This window comes from Orbicella faveolata, unplaced genomic scaffold, assembly GCF_042242905.1.
Source record: "Orbicella faveolata isolate gen_17 unplaced genomic scaffold, um_ofav_v1 contig_36, whole genome shotgun sequence".
Lineage (NCBI taxonomy): Eukaryota > Metazoa > Cnidaria > Anthozoa > Scleractinia > Merulinidae > Orbicella > Orbicella faveolata.
The window spans coordinates 12,385,387-12,406,515 of NW_028301565.1; the positions used below are offsets into that span (position 1 = coordinate 12,385,387).

General features: G+C 36.9%; 4 protein-coding genes across 6 annotated transcripts; 2 read left to right on the top strand and 2 right to left on the bottom strand.

Annotated features, from left to right (window-relative positions):
• The first annotated feature begins 652 nt into the window (after window positions 1-652).
• On the top strand, window positions 653-11,347 carry LOC110064095 (uncharacterized). Its single transcript, XM_089275299.1, has 10 exons — window positions 653-2,464; window positions 2,665-2,876; window positions 3,472-3,536; window positions 3,639-3,743; window positions 5,165-5,297; window positions 5,929-6,645; window positions 7,443-7,521; window positions 7,660-7,728; window positions 9,372-9,460; window positions 9,697-11,347. Exons 1-10 carry the CDS (start codon window positions 2,228-2,230, stop codon window positions 10,376-10,378), a joined length of 2,388 nt encoding a protein of 795 aa, XP_089131425.1. The 5' UTR covers window positions 653-2,227; the 3' UTR covers window positions 10,379-11,347.
• A 2,334-nt stretch (window positions 11,348-13,681) lies between these two features.
• LOC110064301 (sulfiredoxin-1-like) lies at window positions 13,682-14,641 on the bottom strand. Of its 2 annotated transcripts, none has more exons than XM_089275298.1 (2): window positions 14,499-14,641; window positions 13,682-14,086 (listed from the first exon to the last, which is right to left on the bottom strand). In XM_089275298.1, the coding sequence occupies exons 1-2, from the start codon at window positions 14,625-14,627 to the stop codon at window positions 13,877-13,879; spliced, it is 339 nt and encodes a 112-aa protein (XP_089131424.1). In that variant the 5' UTR covers window positions 14,628-14,641; the 3' UTR covers window positions 13,682-13,876. The 2 variants fall into 2 exon arrangements, with proteins under 2 accessions (XP_089131424.1, XP_020626997.1); XM_020771338.2 differs by having other exon boundaries at window positions 14,418-14,641.
• A 408-nt stretch (window positions 14,642-15,049) lies between these two features.
• Window positions 15,050-17,322, bottom strand: LOC110064303 (dolichol phosphate-mannose biosynthesis regulatory protein-like). Its single transcript, XM_020771339.2, has 4 exons — window positions 17,213-17,322; window positions 16,948-17,037; window positions 15,920-16,022; window positions 15,050-15,342 (listed from the first exon to the last, which is right to left on the bottom strand). Exons 1-4 carry the CDS (start codon window positions 17,213-17,215, stop codon window positions 15,281-15,283), a joined length of 258 nt encoding a protein of 85 aa, XP_020626998.1. The 5' UTR covers window positions 17,216-17,322; the 3' UTR covers window positions 15,050-15,280.
• Window positions 17,323-17,479: 157 nt separating this feature from the next.
• LOC110064112 (uncharacterized) lies at window positions 17,480-20,178 on the top strand. Of its 2 annotated transcripts, XM_020771113.2 has the most exons (6): window positions 17,485-17,752; window positions 18,421-18,453; window positions 18,771-18,812; window positions 18,889-18,945; window positions 19,521-19,592; window positions 19,832-20,178. In XM_020771113.2, exons 1-6 carry the CDS (start codon window positions 17,594-17,596, stop codon window positions 19,901-19,903), a joined length of 435 nt encoding a protein of 144 aa, XP_020626772.1. In that variant the 5' UTR covers window positions 17,485-17,593; the 3' UTR covers window positions 19,904-20,178. The 2 variants fall into 2 exon arrangements, with proteins under 2 accessions (XP_020626773.1, XP_020626772.1); XM_020771114.1 differs by lacking the exon at window positions 18,771-18,812 and having other exon boundaries at window positions 17,480-17,752.
• Window positions 20,179-21,129: the final 951 nt, after the last annotated feature.

The following is a 21,129-nucleotide window of genomic DNA, read 5'->3' on the forward strand; positions in this document are numbered from 1 at the left end:
TATTTTTGGAATGATAACAGTTTCATTAGACGTCAGTTAGAGTTGTGAAGGTTTTTTCTTTTACTGCGATTTGAGTGCGTTTGAACAACACTCACGCTTTCGGGCATTGTGTAATATTTTTCGGGCAATAAGGTCACCGCCCCGCCCCCAAGTCCGAATGTGCCCGTAACTATGGTCCCATTTCATTTCCCACTGATTTGAAACGACTGCGTATTTCATCAAGAAGCACGGGAATAGTGTGAGAAAGCAAATGGTAAAGGCGGATTTGCCGATCAAATTCCCGTAAAGACGAGAAAAGAGGAATACATGTACCTTTGAAAAGAAAGATATTCCAAATTTTCCGAAAAGAAAAACCCATGGGAGTGCCCGTTCCATTTGTTTTCCCACCAGAAAAGCCTGTTTTTCCATACAAATGGATTTACTTCTATGACGTCATGAAGGTAGACGAGAAAATATCGACACCATCCCGTCAGTCAGGATGTGGGTTTGAATAAAAAAATTTGAAGATGGAAAAGATTTCCAACGATACATGAAATTAAGAAATCCAATACAGTTGCTTTTATTCGGGTGTTTTTAAGAGCGAACTGACTTGAACAGACTATTATTATTGCTTATCAAGCGCAGCTGAAAAAAAAAAATGTACTTGCAGTATAAGAGAAGCAAATACATCTCTTTTTTCTCGGAAAATTTTCTGCAGTTTACCTCTATATATCTGTGAATTTTCCTTCTCGACTCTGACTTTGAAAAGGTTCTCTCACATCTGTTTATTTGCTAATTTTCCTGCTTCAGCTCATCCGGGAGACCCAGCGATATTTTCTGGCGAGCGCTCGTCCGAAAATGTCGCATCTTGCCGACTATCAGCACCCGGGTCTCCGAGGATGGCTTCAGCTGCATACCTTGACGGGTGTGGACAAAACGTGGGGTAGGCTATGGCCTAGGCCCTGGTGTAGGCCATGGCTTACCCTGTGGCCTACCCTATGGCCCACCAGTGGTCAGATTTTTAAAAACATTAACAAAACATCAGTAAGAGTCGAACGAGTTAGCTAGCATAACATTGTATCCCTCGTGGTTTCTTGTATCCCTCTAATGGGGGTATACTAAAAAGTCACTAACGCCTTTCATTACATGTTTACACTAGCACTCCACTCTATGTTACAAACTGGCAGCCGGTAAGGATCTCGGAGCCGCCATTTTGGCCATTTTGGATACTCTCAGCGACCACCATTGGCCTAGACCATGGCCTACCCCACGTTTTGTCCACACCCTACCTTGACAGGTTTTAGACAAATTGCAATTGCAATCAATAGATCGTTTTCATGTCACGTCATCATTTTCTAAAATCGAAAACTAAAGAGCCACCAAAGTTGTTATCTCCATCAGGCATAAGAGGGGGTAATTTTTTTTTCTGTTTACAATGTTTCTGCTCAATAGTGTGCTTCGTTTGAATATGGCGGTGCGTGACACAAAGCTACAACCGCATTTGTCGAAAAATATATACCTAACTCATGATTTTTAGCTTTTTTAAAAAGTTAGATCATTTGGAAAAGTGCTTATGTAAATGTGTGTTTGTTCAGTACAGATAATCAGTAACCTAGATAGCCAAACTAAGTTCCAGATGTTTACACTATTTTCCTGCCGCCATATTGGTGCACTACAGAGATGCACCAACATGGCGTTTCCATACTCATTACTGGGCTCTGTAAATTTCTGCAAAACATTTCGACAAATATCTGCAATCTGGTAAAACGTACAAACTTAAAACTTGGAGAAGTGTCTCCTCTATCTATTTCCTATAAGATCACAATTTCTTGACTTTATCCACTGAATTGTTTTTGATTTATTTCTTTATTGCGTGACAGTGAAAACGAGCTTTTGGGAAACTTGAAACACAGTTTCATCCTTTGAGATTTCCCATGATATAAACAGACGGGGCGGTTTTATTCCCGTGTGAAAGTGTCTTGAGATCCGAAAAATCCTGGGGCAGAATTATTTGGTAGGTCATGTGATCTTCCTGTTTAGTGTGATTGGTTTTGAGTGATTTAAATGTACGCGCACTGTCCGCGCCAAATTTGAATGAGCTCCGCGTTCCACACGTGAATGCTAGTGAGAAAAAGACGAGCCGATAAAACAAAAGCGTAATCTCCACTAACGTTTACACCAAAAGCCGTTTCATATCGCGACAGCTGGGAAGTGCAAAATTAGGAATTTAGCGGTTGAAATTTCTGTCATGAGCTCCGTGAGACGTAAACTATTCAAAGAAGGTTCAAATTCTTGGGCTTCGGAAACAATCGTCGAAAGCCAAAACAACGAAGCTTTTGAAAATGGTCGCACAGAAATTATCGAATACACTGTTATCAACGAAGGGGATGCTGCTGTGAAAGAACAAATTGTGGAAAATCCACATGGACTGAAAACTCCTCAAGAAAACGTGTTTGGACCTGTAGCTCCGTCATTCTCAGAGAAGGTAATTAAGCCAAGTTGTACACATTTTATTTCTTCTTTATTCCACGAAAGTACATTAAACAATTTGCAAAAAATCAGTATCTTTTGACCAAGTCATCCTACAGAAAAATTCTGCGATAACTCTAAATCGTTTTAACAATTTCCTTCGCCCGGTTCTGTTTGAAACAATTCTCTCATATTTAAACGTTGATTTAATTTCAGGATCTTGAGAAGCAAATCCTAATTGTTCACGAGGCAGAAAACGAAAGACTTCGTGAAACATGGACAGAATTGAAGGCACTCGAAGTGATAAAACTTGCAAGTTGTCATTGTACAGACTTGATTTCGGTTTGTACAAAAGAGACTTTTCTTCTCATTTTCCTGGACATGTCTTCGGTTGCAAGCAACGCTCAAAAAATATGCTCTACTGTAAGGTGAGTTCATGATAAGATTTCTGTTTCTTCTTTGCTGTTAATTACACAATACATAGTAAACTCCGCCTCTGCTGTCGTAAGAAGTTAGATCTGATCAGCTTGGCTCAGCTTGTGAGTGTAAATAAAATTTCGGGATTAAGAACACCTTCCCCAGCTCGTTACTTTTAATCGAAACTGCACAATTCCCCTTAATTGCAAGAAAAAAATGTAGGTGAATATCAAGATATTACAGCTAGATCCCTGCAAAATTATTCTTGCAGAGAAAAAGACTTGAGATGTCTTTTGAGACGTCATTTTGTACCAGAGAATTTGTTTAAAATAACAAAAAATTATTTGGTGATCATTTCCAAATGTTTTTGTGACCCGTACTTAGTATGCTTATCTAAGATACCAGTGGCAGATCCAGACCTTGAGCTACGAGGGGGCCCGGTTTTGTTTTGCCTGCTGGCTTTTCTTCCTTCTGTGATTTTTTTTTTTTTTTTAAATCCAAAATAAGGGGGACCCCGGGCTCCTCTCCTGGATACTGTTGTAGAAAGAGAAATTAAGTGTTGAAGAGATAATCTTAATTTATCATTGTTGTTTAAAATCACTACAGGTACAATCCCAATTCTCTGAACCGTTCTGTCGCAATAATTGGAGTGACAAGTGAAGGGAGCAAAGGTACTGAAATGTATCCTGTTTTTTTGAATAGCCTCCTTAATATTCTATCCCCTTTCTCTTTGCCCCTTTAATGAATCAAACGTTTTTCATTTCATATTTCAGAGGACTTCAGTGCCCATGGAATAAATGACATCCTTCACTTGCCAGTGACAGAGGAAACAATGAATCAGGTTTTGTTGAAGTGGGCTAGACACAAGACCTGTGAAGGTAAAGAAATAAATCAAAACCACTGAAACCTTCTGGCAAAGCCTGCACCACCATGTCTGCACCCAATTTCACTTGGTGACATACAACTACGACATCGTCTCTGTCACAGTTGCATATACCAGTCAGTTGTGCAGAAACATGAGAGGGCACAATGTCGGTGAGAATGAACTGAACAAATGCACTTATTACAACATTGGCCCCTAAATTGGCATACCATATTTACTTGAAAAATAGTTGCTATGATGCTTATTAAATGTTTTGGCCTTTCAATGTTGTCGTTATTTAAGGTGGCCGAACACAGTTTTCCGCGCGCTTTTGCTGATGCAATTCAGCGCACGCACAAGGATTGCAAAAAAATAAACATGCCGTCAATAGAGCAATCATTTTATTTACTCAACACCTGCAGTATCCGTGCTATTTTTATCTATAATTGAACACATTGTATTGATGGCTTTAGTCTTTTATCACAAAAGATATGTTAGAAAAGGTAACGATGCAAAGAACCCAGCAATTCTCAGCTTTTTCTTTATTACCGAAAGAACCCAATTAAATGCAACGCATGCGTAGTAAGTAAAAAAATTGATTGAATGAAAATTTGCACTCTCAGAAATACACCTATTTCTCGAAAACCACTCATTAGAATTTCACGAAATTTGGCACGAAAATACTATAGGAAATAAGTAACTGGGGTATTGAAAATAATTGAACTTTAACAAAGGAAATTCTAGATATTCCAGTGAACCTTCAAGAAGGGATAATTCAAGATCTCTCTGTTAAATTATTAGCAAAATGGTGTTAACTTGTGAGAATCGCTACAAGCTTGTTGCATGCAAATTATAAAGAAAATCTAATGACTAGATTTTCTACAAATAAACAAAACCGATTTTGAAGTCCTGTTTATTTTTATCCATGTTGCCATGGCAACAGCACATACATCAGCTTAACCGTCAAAAAACCAATGTTTGTGTTGTTATCTTGCTTGCTGCCATTTTTGGTGACCGAGAGATCAAGGGTTTTAGAGAAAAAGGTGAATGAAACACAGGTATCAAAAACAGTGTTCAGCCACCTTAAGGGTGCCACTTCTTCAAGGTTGTTGCTTGTTCATTATGAAGGCTAAGTGCTGTTATTCAATGTTGCAATGACATTGAAAAGATACAGTTATAGCTAATAAATATCAGACCTGACAGCCTGCTTAAACTGAAAGTCTACAGATTGAATGTTTGTAGATTGAAAGTCTATTGATTATTCGGATCAACCAGGACATTTCTGTTGGAAGCTGAACATTCACCTATATGTAATGGGGGATGGTTAATTTTGGCAAGACTAATGGCACCCAGGTGGCTGGTCTACCTCCCTTTGGCTCTCTAAGCTGTTTGTTTCATTCATGTTCCTGTCAATTCACTTTGTTTCAATCATTTCAGGTATGCCACTGACACCAGAGAGTCCTGAAGATCGAGTTCAATTACTTGGATCAAAAGGTCCAGAGAGGAGTAAAGAGAATGCTGAAGAACCATCATCATCACTTGTACACTATTCACCATCCCTGTCACTTCAGTAAGTGAACAGCAAATTATTCATTTAAAGAATTTAGTTTGTTTCAGTCAAACTGTCCATGGGCACCTTCAGATTCACACCTTGGTGCTTTCTTATGGGAAGTGTCTGCATCTCCAGGAGAAGGCAGGGGGGAAGGGAGGAGTTGGGGGAGGGGGGGCAAAAACAATGAAATACACTGAGAATGGGGAGTGCTGTTTTTATTCTACTAGGAAATAAATAGTTTAATAACTTTTTAACTCACTGTCTCTGGTTTGAACAACTTTGAATATTTAGCCAGCACAAGGATTTCCTATTAATATTTAATTCTGAAACCGAAATACATGAACCAAGATTTGAGACAATTTCTGGCAACAATCCTATAATATTTGAGGCATTAAACAAATTTCTCACAAGCCAGAAAACGTGAAATTACAACAACAAGAGAAACTACTCCAAGAACAACACCTTAAAATCATTGAGTCACACCTTTGAGACCAAACCAATGCAGATGTTCACAAAGAAATTCATACAAGTAACAGAATAATATATTATGCTATATAATATCTATAGAGTTGCCATTTTATGGCCTTATGCACCCTAGGGCAGAAAGAGGATTGAGTGAGTTGAGTACCATGTTTTATATCTCTTGCAGACAGAACTGTAGTAATGCAATTTCTCAGGCAGTTAATTCTGTGGCAACATCAGAGTCCTTTGGCAAACCCTCCTCTCTTCAAGGTAGCCACTCAGAATCCTGCTATCAACAGCCATTTCACAATGCACAATGTGTTTCTGCTGATAGAGGCAGCTTTGGTGATCTGACCCAAACCCATCACCTCACAAATGATGGTGGCTTGCAACAACACAATGGCCATGTTTCAAATACTACTGTTCCACAACACTTTGCACATGGAGGGAATCTACTGCAAGAACCACCACTGCCATCTCTATTTATTCCAAGATCAGCACCAGACCATATCAGCACCCATGGAGGGCTTGTCTCCACTCATATTACTGGCACGGTCAACCAAGCCTATTCTGAACACTGCAACCAAGGCTATGTTTACCACAACATACAATCCTCAGATCCAAGTAGAGTTGGCAATTTTCCACAACATTTTATTCCCAGCAACCCACCACCACTCTGTCCAAATGCTCATGGCACCAACAGTGGAGGCTTCAGTGCTGGCCACATGGCATCCAAGGCTGAACATCCTGCAGCATCCACACAAGCATCACCTGACTGCGACGGTACCAAGATGGTTGGGACTCCAGCATACATGATCAGTGGACCACTGGGTAGTAAAGATATGAAAATCACACTGCTACGTGATGATTTGTCTAAACACAGCTCCAAAGAAAGAATCCGAAGGTAAAAGTGAAAAATAAAACAGTGACACAAATAATGATAATTATGCTGCATGTGCATTTAATTCAAAATATTGGGTGGGTAAAGTAATAATTGCACAGAACTGTCGTATGGCCAACAAATGGTTAATTCCTTGGGATGCTGAAACACCAATGAAAGAACCTTGTTGAAAATTTGAAACTGAGACTTGGACATTTTAGGCTCTGAGACAGATTGAAAAACACAAAAACGAGACTGCGTGGCTCATCAAAGGATTCTAAGGTTTCAAGATAGGATCAAAAGTCTCCACCATTTTCTAGGTAGTATTTCATACCGCTTGTCTTCTTACAGAGGAAACATTTAGACAATAATCTCCTTGTTGATGATTTTCTTTATTCTTATAACAAGTTAAAAAAAAAACTACTTAAATTAACCGTTCTCCTGTTGATAAGCAATGGACTACATTACTATTATGTACATTTGTCTGTCAAAAGGAGTTTATTTTGCTTCCGAAATTCACTGTCCCATGATCTTCTAAGAACATTTAATGAATGACAGACATCCAATAGGCCATATTCATATTCTCGATATTGGACTGGAACTAGCTTGCAATGGAGGCTCATGCTCAATGAGATAAAAGTCATTTGCATTTGAAAAGATGTCCTGCATAAGCCTCAGTTGCAAGCTAGTCTCAGTCCATTAATGAGAATACAAATATGGCCTATTGTTATTCATTTTGCAAAAACTGTCTCAATTTTGATCCAGAATTTTTCCTTTTATCCACAATTCAGTTTGGTTTGTTCTACTCTTTATATTTGTAGAGAACGTATCAAGGAGAGTTGTGATCAACTGCGCTTTCTGTTACCAAGTGTTGCTGGAAAAAAATCTGATATGGCTTCTGTAAGTTATGAGAACTGAGAAATACATACATAATGTATGTATCAGTTTTAACAACTTTTAAAAAATGTAAGAAGGGATTCATTCTGAAAAGTGATTGTAATGATGATGAGGTTGATTATTATCATTTTTCTTCATTAGATACTTGAAATGACAGTGAAATATGTGCGAATGATCAAGGAAAGGCTACCACCTGCTGTGCTGCAAGAGGTAATAATTATAATAATTAATAAGTATGTTCAGGATAGACTAACATGGGCTGTGAACCAAGGTATGAGCTAGTTTCTGAAGAAACTGTTGGGCTGCATTGGCAGGCAAGTTAAACACTTCACTATTTATCAACTTGCCATAGATTCAGCCTTTAACCTGGTCTGAGTTTGATTCCTCCAGTTGTTATTCATGTTATTATCATTAGTTTTTGTTGGCTAGTCATATAATGCCCTGAATCCCTTGCCAAGTGATAAACACAGTCTTGACTCCATGCTACACCCGACTCCAGCCAACCTGTCTCAGGGTGATAGTCATGCAAATACTCCACCACTTTAAAGTGTATATGACACAATTGTTTTTTCCGCTGATTCTGGTCATTAATAATGTTAGAAAAATGGTTGTAATTTTTTAGATCATGAGAATATTTTGAAACCCCTTTTTTTCTTTCAAAATACACGCTACTTTCATGTTGAAATTGTCCCACAGATCACGCGGCCAAAATGTCACATGATTTACGTCTGTGACGTCACTGTGTTTGATGAACAAACCAATATGGCTGAAAACGAAGAGAAACGTTTGAAGCATGAGGCGGGTCGAAAATTAGCGTTACTAGCTAGCAAATCACTGGCACATTTGAAGCTGTGTGCAAGAGAAATGACAAGGCGGTTTCCCATGACAGCAATGTTATCAAACACTGTGACATCACAAACACAATTCTCGTCCCCAGTTTCCAGGGACACTTTTATGGGGAAATTGGCCGTATTTCGGCCGCAAAAAAAATCATCCAAATTAATTTTTTTTGCATTTTCAAAACATTATTCATGTATTACATATATCAAGGAAGGAAAATACCTTAAAAAAAATTTTGTGTCATATACACTTCAAAGAAAAAGCTCCTTTGCATGGAGTTGATGACTGCCTATGCCAAGTTGGATCAACTGGCAAGGTGCGACCAACGACCAACTATTGGTTGAGTCTGTCAATATTTTGTACACACATCTTAATTGAGTATCAGTCATATGCTGGTGGTTTATCAGTCTACTGTCATGTCAGTGATATATTGGTCAACTGTGAGTGGTTTCTCAGTCAACTGTCAGTCAAATGTTGAGCCTGGGTGGGGAGACTCCTGTATAAAAGGTTGGGGATGTTCATCGTTAAATTTGAATTAAACAAACTAGTCTGGGTGTGGATATATATCATGTCAGAAGTACTGTGTTTCTTTCGACCGATTGTCAACCAATACTTGGTGAATTATTGGCAAAGTATCAGCAAGGTGTTGGTGAGGTATCAGTGAAGTATCTGTGAAGTATTGGTGAAGTATCGGTGAACTGAAAGCTATGTTGGCCGACACAAAATCTCAACCGATATAACTAACAACTATTGACCAAGTCTCGGCCAACTGTTGGCCAACTATTGACCGACTTTTGCCTGACATTTCAACTCACTGTCGACTGATATATCGCCTGACTGTCAAGCGATATATCAGTCAAGACAATCCACAGTAAACACAACCCAAAATGGATACAGTGTGTCAGTTGACAAACAAAAACATTGTATCATTTAATTATTAGAAAGGTATCACCAGCATTGGTTCTTTGTAAAACCACATGTTAAATAAGACTAAATATGTTCTTTGCTTTTAGATTTCTCAGAATATTGCTGACACAACCTTAATACTTCCCAGGAAAAGACCAAATAGAGACATAACAACCAACAAACAGGCAAGGCCAAGGTACACGTTCAATTACTACTTCTAACAGTGAATTTTACTCATGTTGTTGAGCAGTTTTCATTTTCATTGAGTATCATAAATCCAAAACTAAAGTAATCACTCTAGCCAGTAACTAAAGGACACAGACAATCCGATGAACCAATCAATAAACCAATCTTGCAGCTACATATATCTTGCAAATGAGCATGTATTTGAAAATGATAAATGAAAACAGTTAGCTAAAATTTCCATTGCAGACTTGCACCTACTTCAAATGTTCACGAGGCACCACCAAGACTACCACACCCTTTACCACCATTCTACATGAGGTCTGTACCACTTCAAGGCAAGACCCCAGCCATGGTAACCACAACAGGGCCTATGTATGTGCCACACCTTCACATCAGGCCTGGTCATGAACATGCCCAAATTCCCTTACAGCAGCATCATGTTCATCAAACTGAACCAGCAAGCTTTAGACCGGCAACTTCACCTCCTTCGGCATTCAACAGCTGTCACACTGTGGGTAACACCAGAAGTGCTAACTTAATGCAGCATCACTCATCACATGAACATGCCACAATGAACATTCACCAGGAATACAGTGCACCCCATTCTTCATTTCACTCCAAGCCCAAGCACATTTATCATGGCAACCACCCTGCAGTTCCAAGTGCGCCTGGTCACAGTTATGACATGCCCCAGCAATGGAGTTTCTTGAAGCTTCCACCCATAGGGAACATTTTCCATTCATTAAGTTCTAGTAATTTATGCCAGGAAAGTCCAAAACAGGATTCGTGCGAGTCTGGTAGATCCTCACCAGCTGACTCTTCATCCATGACACCACCACTCTGGGAGAGCAGTGGAAGTGTGATTGGTAACAGACAAAATCATGCACACATGGAAAGTCCTATTATGTTCAAAGGTACATCAATATAAAAACACAGATGATAACCACATTTCATTGACGACAACAATTAATCGCTCTGTGTGAAGGCTTCACAACAATTATGTGAATCATGTACCCTAAAGCAAACATAAAGAAACTGTCTAAAAGGCTTCTTATATGGATGACTATTTAAAGATGACTACATAATTTACAGAATTTTATATTTTGGTACATTAAGATCAAGGATCTGGAGTATTGCTTGAACTCAAAATTTACCAATTTGACCATCATTTTTTCAAACTTTGCAGAGATACATGTATATAACCTTACGCATGCTTCAAGAGAGTCTTTAAGGGTTGATGTTAAGATTTTGACACCAGTTGAAACATTTGATATGTCTGTAACTAAAAATTGCAGTTATCTTCAGATGAAATACAATTTATTGTCAGTGATATTTGTAAGGATATAGTGTTGTTGCTAAGATTTCAGTTACAATTCAAAGTTGGGAGATTTCGTCAACTGAAGATATAAGAGATTCAAAGGAACTATTCTATACAGATAAATATTGTATAATACCATTTATCTTGTGTATTCTGAGCTGAACTACCCATAGCAAGCAAGCTTTCGATAATTATGTATAGCATCATTTAATTAGGGGTGCGTTTCTTTAAGAAAATCCAAGATTGGATTCTTAAATCTAGATTTTGCATTTCTTTACTAAACAGATCAATCCAAGATCACTCCGATCATGGTGCATCAAAGGAACCGAAGAATCCTTGCCCAGAGTGGATTCTTTGGTTTCTTTGACGCACCATGATCCTAGAGACCTTTGATTAATCCACTTAGAAAAGAAACACAAAATCCATTTTGGATCTTCTTAAAGAAACGCACCCTAAGATACATAAAATTGACTACAGAGTAAGTTTATATACCAACATGTTAGCTTAAAGGATAACATGTTACCTCATTAAAATAATTATGTAGTTTGGGTACAATTTAGTATATTTTTTGTTAGTAAAGCAGAGATAGCAAAGAATCTTTTTTTTTAGAAAAAAAAAATAAGAATTGATGTTACATTTTTATTTTCTTCAAAGAAAGGTCATTAAGCATTTGAATTACAAATGCTATGGTAACACATGGTGTTCAAAACAAACCAGTAACTGTGCATTCCACTGGTGATTGCACGAATGGTACCAAAAGTTACCATTTTCATTCAATACGCTGAGATATGTTATATTTAGCAAAAGCTAAGCTGGTATTAGCCGCTCCTGCTAGCAGGATTTATCTACTGCAGAACCTTACAATTGTGTTGTTGTTGACAGTGACATTTATTATAATTATTTTGCTTTTAGTCCTCGAAATTGTAAATTTAAATTATATATAGCAGCTGGAGTTTGACTGCAGTTCAGAGAAACTTCATGGTTTTCAAATATATTAATAGCTTACTTTCTAACTTACTACAAAAATCGTGTTGACATCATTTCAATTATTCACACAAATATAAACCATTGTGCTGGTACCAAATGGCTGTTGTGTCATGTCAACTGTTTTTGTGCTAAAGCTGCAAACCAGTAAAAGTAATGTGAGGAAGATTCAAATAACAATTAATACATTAATAATTACATAATCAAAACATCATGGTCAGATAATGAAAGGAAAGAACTGTACCATGAATACTCTAGGCTATAAGAAAATCTCAAAGCTGTGTCCACAGACTAGGTATATTCTCAAAATTAAAACCACTTTACCCAGTCTATAATATATTTTTTACATTTCACTTCATTGCCAGCTAACCTAAATTTTGTTAGTCTATTTCATGCAAAAAAATTAAGAAAAAAAATTTTTGAAGTTCTATTATAAAGCTAATTGCACCTGACATTTAACACACTTTGTGTGGTATTAACAATAATTATTTACTGTTGTTAATAAAATTATTGTCTTTGGTCTTTGGATCTGTTTCAAGTTTGTTGGATTGTGCCTGTGCTTCAGAATGCATTGTTGATAGAGATATAAATATGTAACAACATGTGACCCATACATTGCATGTTACTTTGACTATAGAAAAGAGCCGTCTTCTGCCTGGTTAATAAATTCCCTTTTTCTGGGTGGGGGAGGGGTACTTTTTCTAGGTACAGGGGAGTTTCTTCTCATCAGTTCCCACTTGAGATATTTCACATTATTATAATAGCACCCAGCTCAAGTTTGCCTGTTTAGACTTATTACGTTTTTCCACACAATTCCTAACTCAAGCTCACACGTAAAAGTTTTGTCAAAGCTTCAAGGGCTGCATGGCTATGGATCTTATACTGTAATTAAGGCAGTTCCATTACTTTGGATTTGGTCACAACATTTTCATCCGCTTGATATGAATAATGCATTGCCAAAACATGTGAATTTTAAATGTCTCCCATTTGACTCTATAGCACAGTGACACTATTCTTATTTCCAACCTGAATATATTTAATCCAGACCAAAAACTAGCAAGCCAATACTCCTAACTCTTTTACAGTTCAGGATTAAGCAGCTGTTCTTCAAGCAAGTTACTTGATGACCCCAAGAACAGTTGCAAAGGAAATTTATTTACCCCTTCAAGTTGTTGCTTCTGAGGTTTACAGGTAGAAAATATTATTGTGCCCCACTGAGGTGCAGGGAGGTCTGGATTACAGGATCTCTACATTGCAACCACAATATCAAGAGCAACGTGTATGGCATATGGGTCCAAGTGCTCACTCGTGGCAGAGTGTAGGTGTGACTTGGTGAGCAAATGATTGACAAAATTTCTGTTTGGATTGCCATGTAGATGTAAGTTTAATAGCTTTTTGAAGTATTCATCAGGGTTTCAAACATTTTAGTGATATGTCAAAAGGCTGACAAATTAAGCGCTTTTAAGAGCTTATCAGCACTGTCATGCGACAGTGTTCTCTCACCAGCAGTCCACTTACTCTCAGTAACTTTCTATAACATTACTGAATCCCCAGCTACCCCCAAAACACCTATTAATAAAAAGTTGTTTAGACAAATACATGTGAATAAAATGATGAACCGGTAATAAAAGTGAACCGCAAATTATTGTAGTTCACTTTTCAACAGCTTAAAGTATGGATAAAAGTATATTTATAAAATACTGTAAGTTACTCTTTTTTTGCATCAAGTCAAATCTTAAATCCATAAAGAGGTCTTTTTTCTAAGAATAAACCTCTTTCTTAAAAATAATAATAATAATAACAATAATAATAATAATAATAATAATAATAATAATAATAATAATAATCTTGACTGGTCCTGGAGTGTTTATGTGTGGAAGTGTACCAAAGTAGTAAAAGGCATACAAAGTCAACTTAAAATACTTCACGTATTGTAAAACTGATTGTTTATTAAAAAGTCTTGTAAAATTATTACTGGTCTATTTCAGTAATATAAGTATGATTTATTTTATAAAATACAATGATATCCTTCAGGATAATAACAACTCACATTTGCATACAATAGCATTATTTTTATAAACTTAACTACTCTACCTACTTACAGTAGTCTTTGCCAGCAAATGATCATTTAAGGTCAGGTACAGCTGATCCTAAATAAACCTTGAGGTTCTCAACTGTTGATTGAATCAGTTTGCAAGGAACAGTTTCCTTGCTGAGTCTTTTATAAGCTTCATATCTATGACAACCACCAAATGAGTAGAAATAATCACCTCCCAGCCTTCCTTTGATCCACAACACATCAATCGGCGGTACTGAATGTCTTGAATCCTTATCCTGAAGTGAAAGAGTGATCATTATGTTTTGTAGCTGTGTTTAGCCATGCTTGAAGACCAAGAGAAAGTTACAAGGTGGCATGAAGATTATTTTGATCTTAATAGATCATAATAATATAATAATAAAAGAATCAAGCTTATACATATAAAGCTTAAGCAATATCTCTGCAGGTCTACAGGAAGAAAGAACGCCATGTCTGGTTCATTCTTTCATTTTTCCCGGCCTTTTAACTCCTTTCATGTAAAAGTGTTGACCATGAAAAAGTTGCATAAAGTGTGATCTCCTTTTATCCACACGCTCATAAATTACATGTGAAATGAGCTTCTCTCACCTCAATTGTTTTCATAAGTGACTTCACTTTCTCTTCCTCGAGTACAGGCGGTATGGGTCTATTAATCACATTTATAGGTACCTGATGAACCTCTGCGATTCCTGCAGAATGCACACTTCTTTCTGCAGCCATTGCTCCAGTAACTGGCTCAGTTATAACGCAAACAGCAAGCAATCTTTTTAAAAACAAACATGGCGCCTTTCTCGCCATGTTTGTACTGCGCGTGCTCAGAAGATGCGTACATTTGGAATTGGAAATTTGGAATTGGAAGCGGATCCATCAAATTGGCAAAACAGAGTAAGACTAGGGGTTTAATTAAAATTACCGATTTTCCTTTAAAACAGTACAGTGGCATTGTCTTCTTGGTTATTAAATAGGGAAATTTTGACAATAAGGTGATTAAATCATGGTGTTTATAAGCCCTTTTCAATTCTATCAAATTTCATGTACAAAAGGTTAAAAGCAATCTTGAGCTTTTCCTTGGATTTAGCAAAGGATAATTCATATCAAACTAGAGGGAAAGAGGTTTTTTTCACACAAATCTGTCTTTGGGTCATGTTGTAAGGAAAACCTTGCAAAGTTATCCATTCCCATTTTCCAAAGAAAAAACATCACAAAAATGAAACACACAATTGGGTTAATAGTGAAAATCTTTACTTTTTATCATAATTTACACCAGAGTGTACATCAGGTGGTTTAAAACATGAGGCATTCCATGGTGCTTTTCTGATGGTTAAAGCAACCTGCTCCTTTGTTTTCAAAACTCTGCCCTCAATGTGCATGCCTATGTTACAATGCTTAACATACAAAAACTTTCCTAATAATTATTGTTGATCCTAATTATAAAATTATCATTTTGTTCTTCAACTGTCTTTCTTTGGTGTTGGTTTCTTGCTTTTGATCATCACAACAGCAACAAATATTCCTTTAAAAGAAAAGAAATCACAAGTTGGGGAAGCAAAACAGCTCATAATTTTAATGAGGGAGTAAACCAATACTATCAGAGTTCACTACAAATAAAACCCTACTAAAAAAAAGAATTGTTACAAGTCATTAACACTTCATGAAACAACTAGTCTAAATACTGAGCCTATAATTTTCTTTTCAAGATTATTATTTTTTAGCTTAAGTGAAATCTGAGAAAAATAGTCCAAAACACTAAATGTAAAATCCCATACAAAAATACTAATAATTTCTATCACAGAATAAAAATGTACTGTCATATGTTTTTTAGTTGTCAGAGACCAAGCAATAAACTTAGCACCTCAGTAGAATAAACTCAATAGAAAAATAAATATAAACTTTAGCAAAAAATATAACAAGTACTTCATAATAATTATTAGACATGGTAATGAAAATATTGTTCATTGTTGAAGAGAATATTGCTGGAATTTTTCCTCTGTATTTCCAGACCATTTCCTACTAGTCAAATTCCCTAACATTCTATTATAATTAATCAAGACATTCAAATTTTATACAAGTTCACAAGAAAAGATAGATACCTATTACTCCTAGTAACACCAGACCAGCAACAACTGGAATTATGACAGCATACATTCGTGGTGGAAATAATCTCTGGATAGCATGACCTTTCTCTACAAATGGCTGAAAGAAAGACAATAAAATAAAAATTTAAGAAATATCACAACAGCATGAGCAAAATCATGTTGCAATTGAAGTTCTATCCTGTCCTCAGGAGCAAAAATGTCCATGCATTGTACAAAACAAAATTTTGCATACATCTGAATTCTTCAGATTTTGAGAAAATGAGTTTGGATAATTGTTCAATTGAATCTTTGCAAGGCATATGAAATAAATTTTCATATTTACAAAAATATTCTTTGAAATACACAGTTTGAAAGTTTGAGACTTTAAGGTGGAAATTGACAATTTTACAAACCCTCAAAGTTGTGCTATTTTGCTCCTAATATGGTCAGGGGATTAGGCTGAGTCATGTCCAAACTGTAAAATGATCTATATCTAGACAGTGATCATTAAATGTTATTTTTTTAGTTGAGTAAAACCGTTCTATAAAAGTAGAACTTCATCAGATGAAGAGTGTCATCTTCAACCATAAATAAGAAGGCAGGAAAATTTCAAAAATGCCAGCTCCTCATAGTGAATAAAGGAAGTATAACAAGCAGAAAGGTAATAAAACATGTTTTACTAACAGCTGACTAATGATAATATTAATTCACAAATTTATTTTTGGTTAATTATGTAATTTACCCATGGAACGTATCCCTCCCCTCCCTATTTTCAAATTCATCTCGTACCTTACCCCCTGGCTGTCCAAAGCCATGACAACAAAAGTCACAAAGAAAAAATCTGGAAAGATCTACAAAGAAAGCAACATGTTCCGTGGCGTTTTCGGTTAAACGGAAAATAGAATCTAGCAGAATCGAACCCTTTAATGTTCCAGGAAAAGTCTCTTTAACATTTGAATCTAGTAATCAGTAATCCGGCATTTTCTAATGTGTCAGTTCAAATATCTGCTAGGGAGTGAGAAATATTTACCATGAAGACTTACCAGTAGAACGACCCATATCGTGTAATACACAAATATTACAGCACTAACTAGCATCATTCCATATCCTGCAGCACGGTCCGTTCCTGTAGCCTAAAGAGGATAACGTTTTTAATACATAAACGAGCGAACTTTGACGGAAACATGGCGTCGACGCAAATTTTGTGACAGGATTGAAGCTATTACAGCTCGCGAAAACGGGCTAATTAAGGCCAATCTCATGCAAGATGGATAAAGGAAATACTTATCAATAAAACGCTAAGCTTACCATTTTAAAAAAGAGCAAAAACTCTGAAAAATTGAGCAAAACTACAGCGATAAAATGGCTACAGTCTACACTTCAGCGTATGAAATAGAGACGTCAAAACAATTGGTCAGCGGAAATTCAACCGGAAGTAAAGTTGAACAAACCCGGAAATCGATGTCAAATTAAAACAAAAGAACTTTGTCAAAAATATAAACAAACTTTTAATAAATGCAAACAAGAATATTCCCGTTGCAAGATAACGCAGTCGTGTCCTTGTGACCATGGAAGAAAATTTGTGCTCATCTTTCACCAACCACATTCTCAGCTTAGGTGCTAAACTGAAGGAGCTTCTGTGGAGAGCAAGTTTGAATCACCAAGTCTTCCTGAGCGATCAGTTCGACAATGAAATTGTTTCTTCTTTCCCTTTTGGTTCTTACCTCACTGTGCTTCGTTCTCGGTGACGAAGACGACATACAGCCCAACTTTGACGATCTGAACGCAAACGATGGACAGATGGTCGAGGACACGCCAGACGATTATGTTGAGGACGAAGAAGACAACGTAAGTTAAATTGAGTAAATTTGTTTTGGTTGAGTCAGGGTCGAATTTATTGTCACATGAAGATTTGTTAGTAACATTACTCTGGAAAATTCAGATTTTAACGTACGAGAATTCATCATAGCTAACTCTTACCCAAACAAACGAAATAGCGAGTTTTCTGGGCCAAACAAAATTCAGAGACACACCGAAATAATTGGAATATTCACTTACCGCATGACCGTGCGCTCATCATTTCTTTATTCTTGTGTTGATAATTTGAATTCTTAAAATTGCTTCCAAAAATGTTTGTCACCGCGAGTTGAAATCGGATAATTGATTGAATTACACGAGTTTTAACCTTAAACTAACAGGGGTTTGATACTGAGAAAATATCTGATAATGTTAGTAGCGCGTATCATTTTTTTTTTTGTACCTTAGAGAATACCATGCCCTGCCTCTCAGTACATAAAAAGCGGATAAATTAAGCACTTCTTTTGACTAAATCTGCTATCAATGCAGACACACGTGAGATTTAGTGCTAAATTTCGTTTTCAAACTACTTCTGGGCAGAGAATTCTCTCTCCCGCAATGGTTATTTGCCATAAAAAAGAACCTGAACAAACGTTTGAGATTGTTGTACACCTAAATATCGTTTTGTTGATGGTAGTATTTTGTTTCTTCACATGCAGGACATGGAAGATGACGAAGACTTTATCCCAGAGGTATGTATTCCATGCAAATAAAATCTTGTGTCAGGTGAACCTTCTTTTGATCCCCAAGTGATCAATCCGCCAATTTCTCTTTTTAATATCACTACAATATCAAGGAGTAAGTGAAGAGAATAGGGCATGAAAAATAGAATATATTGTCTCATTTGTCTTAATGTGCCACCAAATTCTCAGAAACGAAGTTAAAAGAAACATACAGGAATTAAATAGGAGAGTTTTTTGCTTTAGTCAGAGACTTTTGTAGCTATAAATCTGCTTATCGCTGAAATTACAGAACCAGTGAAAACGAACATAGCCTCTTTTTTTGACAGGAACATGATGATGGCGAACTAAGGGATCCCGATGGTTTTAAGGCAATTATCATTGTTTCATTGTTGTTTTTCTTCTTCGTTAAATTTGACTGTTATATATCTAATGGTTTTATTTCAGGATGATGATGACGCGAACCAAACTGGTTTGGAGGGAAGCGGAGGGAAGCGCCCACCAGTAAGCTATAAATTTTTAAAATAATTCTCAAGTATTCCGTTTTTCCTATTTTCTTAATTGTACTTCCTTTCCTCGCCGGAATGTGTTGATAGAGCTGCAGGTACTAGGAGAGGATTGTATATAATTCTGTTTCATTCACAGACGTTAGAAATGATGATATTTTATTCTCATATGCATCGCAGGAGTCAAACAGAGAAAATCAAATCAGATCCCACCCCCCCCCCCCCCCATTAAAAAATGATAGGTCAGCAATCCCTGTAACATGAAATTACTTGCTACGTCATATATGGCACCCAGTCCACGTTTGCCAGCAGGATTGGTCGACTTGAATATCACGTTGCAATCGTACCTTCCAGAGATATTGTCCTGAGTGCTTGATGTCCACAGCTTAAAATATTGTCTTTAAATTATCTTTTGATTATTTTTGCGTTCTTAAAATTTCGTAATACAACGAGAAATATAGCCCCTAATTGATGAATTCTGCTAAATTGTCGTGGCTGTATTGCTTGACAATCTGTTGATTGTTGTAAGCAGAAATCGAATGTTGACCATTCTCTTGTTATGAATCATTTCAGGTGGACACCATTATAGAAAAAACTCCTCCTTCAAAAGGCGAGGAGGAAGGCAGTGGTGACTCAAACCAATCGGTAAGAGCCTCTATTAGAAGTCACTTTATCTATGTGTTAGGAAGAGCTTACAAAACTCTCCAACAGTTTTGTTTTGTTTTTTATTTCTTCGACGATTTTCTCTAAATCTCTCATTCCAATCAATTCTTTACTTGACTAAATGCCCATCACCCACACAGGTTGGACTGAATCACGAGAGTAACACTAACGCAAGTTTAAGGTTTCTCCCGATGAGTCAAATTGTCTTGTCTTTTTTTCAGGTTAGAGACGCTTTGGCGAATAAGCTGGGATTAAATTCTGACTCGGATGACCCAGAGTTCGCCAAGAAATAGTTTTCCTTCATGGAACGTACCCAAATTGCTTATATTATGGTGCATGGTGTAGTTTAGAAAGCAAAGATTTTCTATGTGGGATATTTGTTACGGAATTACTTTTTACCTTTGGGTTATGCTTAATCAAATAAACAATTTTTGCTTTTTTTACGAAAAATAACAAAAAACTGCATTTGTTAGAGTGTTTTGGTTTCTTCAGGATTTTTTTTACAAAACGTGTCAGCTACTCTTAAATTTTGCATTTATATTAAAGACTGATGCTTTAAACCGCTAAATATTTGTCTTTGTAAGTGTTTCAATCACCTTTTTCTAGACTTAATCTGCCTTCATCACGATGAAAGTTTGGCACTCTTTGCGCGCGCCTCTTCGCACAAAAGAAGCTAGTACTGACGCATTAACCCCTTTACTAAAAACACAATTCAAACAAGAACCTCAAAGTATACTTAGAAACTCGGAAACCACACCGGTGATAAAACTAAAGAACAAAGGAAATTCACTGAATAAAACGGCCTACACATAGGTCGCATCCTTAAATATTGTTTTTAAAACGTGTAGCAACTTGAGCCCCACGGCTTCCTCCAACTGACAATGCGAGACTGAATAACTCGCAAACCATGTAACGCGCGACTCGTGCATGTAACGTGCAATATAACCCGCGACTCGCGCTCTCAAAGCGCTAAACCAAAAAATGATGCGCCGGGCAGGGGGAGGGAAGGTAAAGTGCTGTCTTGAGGGCTCTGATATCAGGACAATAACGCGGCAAGAGTGTAAATATCCTACGACCTTTGCTTTGTAAGAAACCAGTTAAACCTTCTCTTTTTAAAAGACCAAAACAGACCTCCTGAATGCACTTATCGCAAAACACAACTAAGAGTTAGGAAGGAAGAAACGTTAATTAAAATTATATTCCTACAGAAAATGTCTAATGTCTTCTCATTCATGAAATTCGACTACCAGCGCTCAGGAATGATTGACGAGTGCTCGCGGGTCCAAAAAAATTCGAAAAGTCGTCTTCGGCTACCTACGAATGTTTCCGAAAAACGGCAAATGATCCTGTGTTAAACTATTTTTCCCCTGCGATCCTTGTGAACTTTACAGCAGTCCTCGTTCTATCTAAAACTGGCAAACTTGGATGCGCGTTTTGAAATGGTCTGTACAAATAGCGTCTTTCGAGGCCACTCCGGAAGTCATCGGGTTCTCGATCTCGGGAGCTGAATGAGCAACGA

Bases quoted from the DNA above. Each gene is read 5' to 3' on its own strand.
- LOC110064112 (XM_020771113.2), top strand. From the start codon at position 17,594: ATGAAATTGTTTCTTCTTTCCCTTTTGGTTCTTACCTCACTGTGCTTC. The intron at 18,813-18,888 runs GCAATTATCATT...GTTTTATTTCAG, and splicing joins GGGATCCCGATGGTTTTAAG to GATGATGATGACGCGAACCA. The intron at 19,593-19,831 runs GTAAGAGCCTCT...TCTTTTTTTCAG, and splicing joins GTGGTGACTCAAACCAATCG to GTTAGAGACGCTTTGGCGAA.
- LOC110064303 (XM_020771339.2), bottom strand. The intron at 16,023-16,947 runs GTAAGTCTTCAT...TCTTTCTTTCAG, and splicing joins CGATATGGGTCGTTCTACTG to CCATTTGTAGAGAAAGGTCA. The intron at 15,343-15,919 runs GTATCTATCTTT...TTTCTTTTAAAG, and splicing joins GGTGTTACTAGGAGTAATAG to GAATATTTGTTGCTGTTGTG.
- LOC110064095 (XM_089275299.1), top strand. From the start codon at position 2,228: ATGAGCTCCGTGAGACGTAAACTATTCAAAGAAGGTTCAAATTCTTGG. The intron at 3,744-5,164 runs GTAAAGAAATAA...CAATCATTTCAG, and splicing joins TAGACACAAGACCTGTGAAG to GTATGCCACTGACACCAGAG. The intron at 7,729-9,371 runs GTAATAATTATA...CTTTGCTTTTAG, and splicing joins CACCTGCTGTGCTGCAAGAG to ATTTCTCAGAATATTGCTGA.
- LOC110064301 (XM_020771338.2), bottom strand. From the start codon at position 14,627: ATGGCGAGAAAGGCGCCATGTTTGTTTTTAAAAAGATTGCTTGCTGTT. The intron at 14,087-14,417 runs GTGAGAGAAGCT...CTTTCACTTCAG, and splicing joins CACTTATGAAAACAATTGAG to GATAAGGATTCAAGACATTC.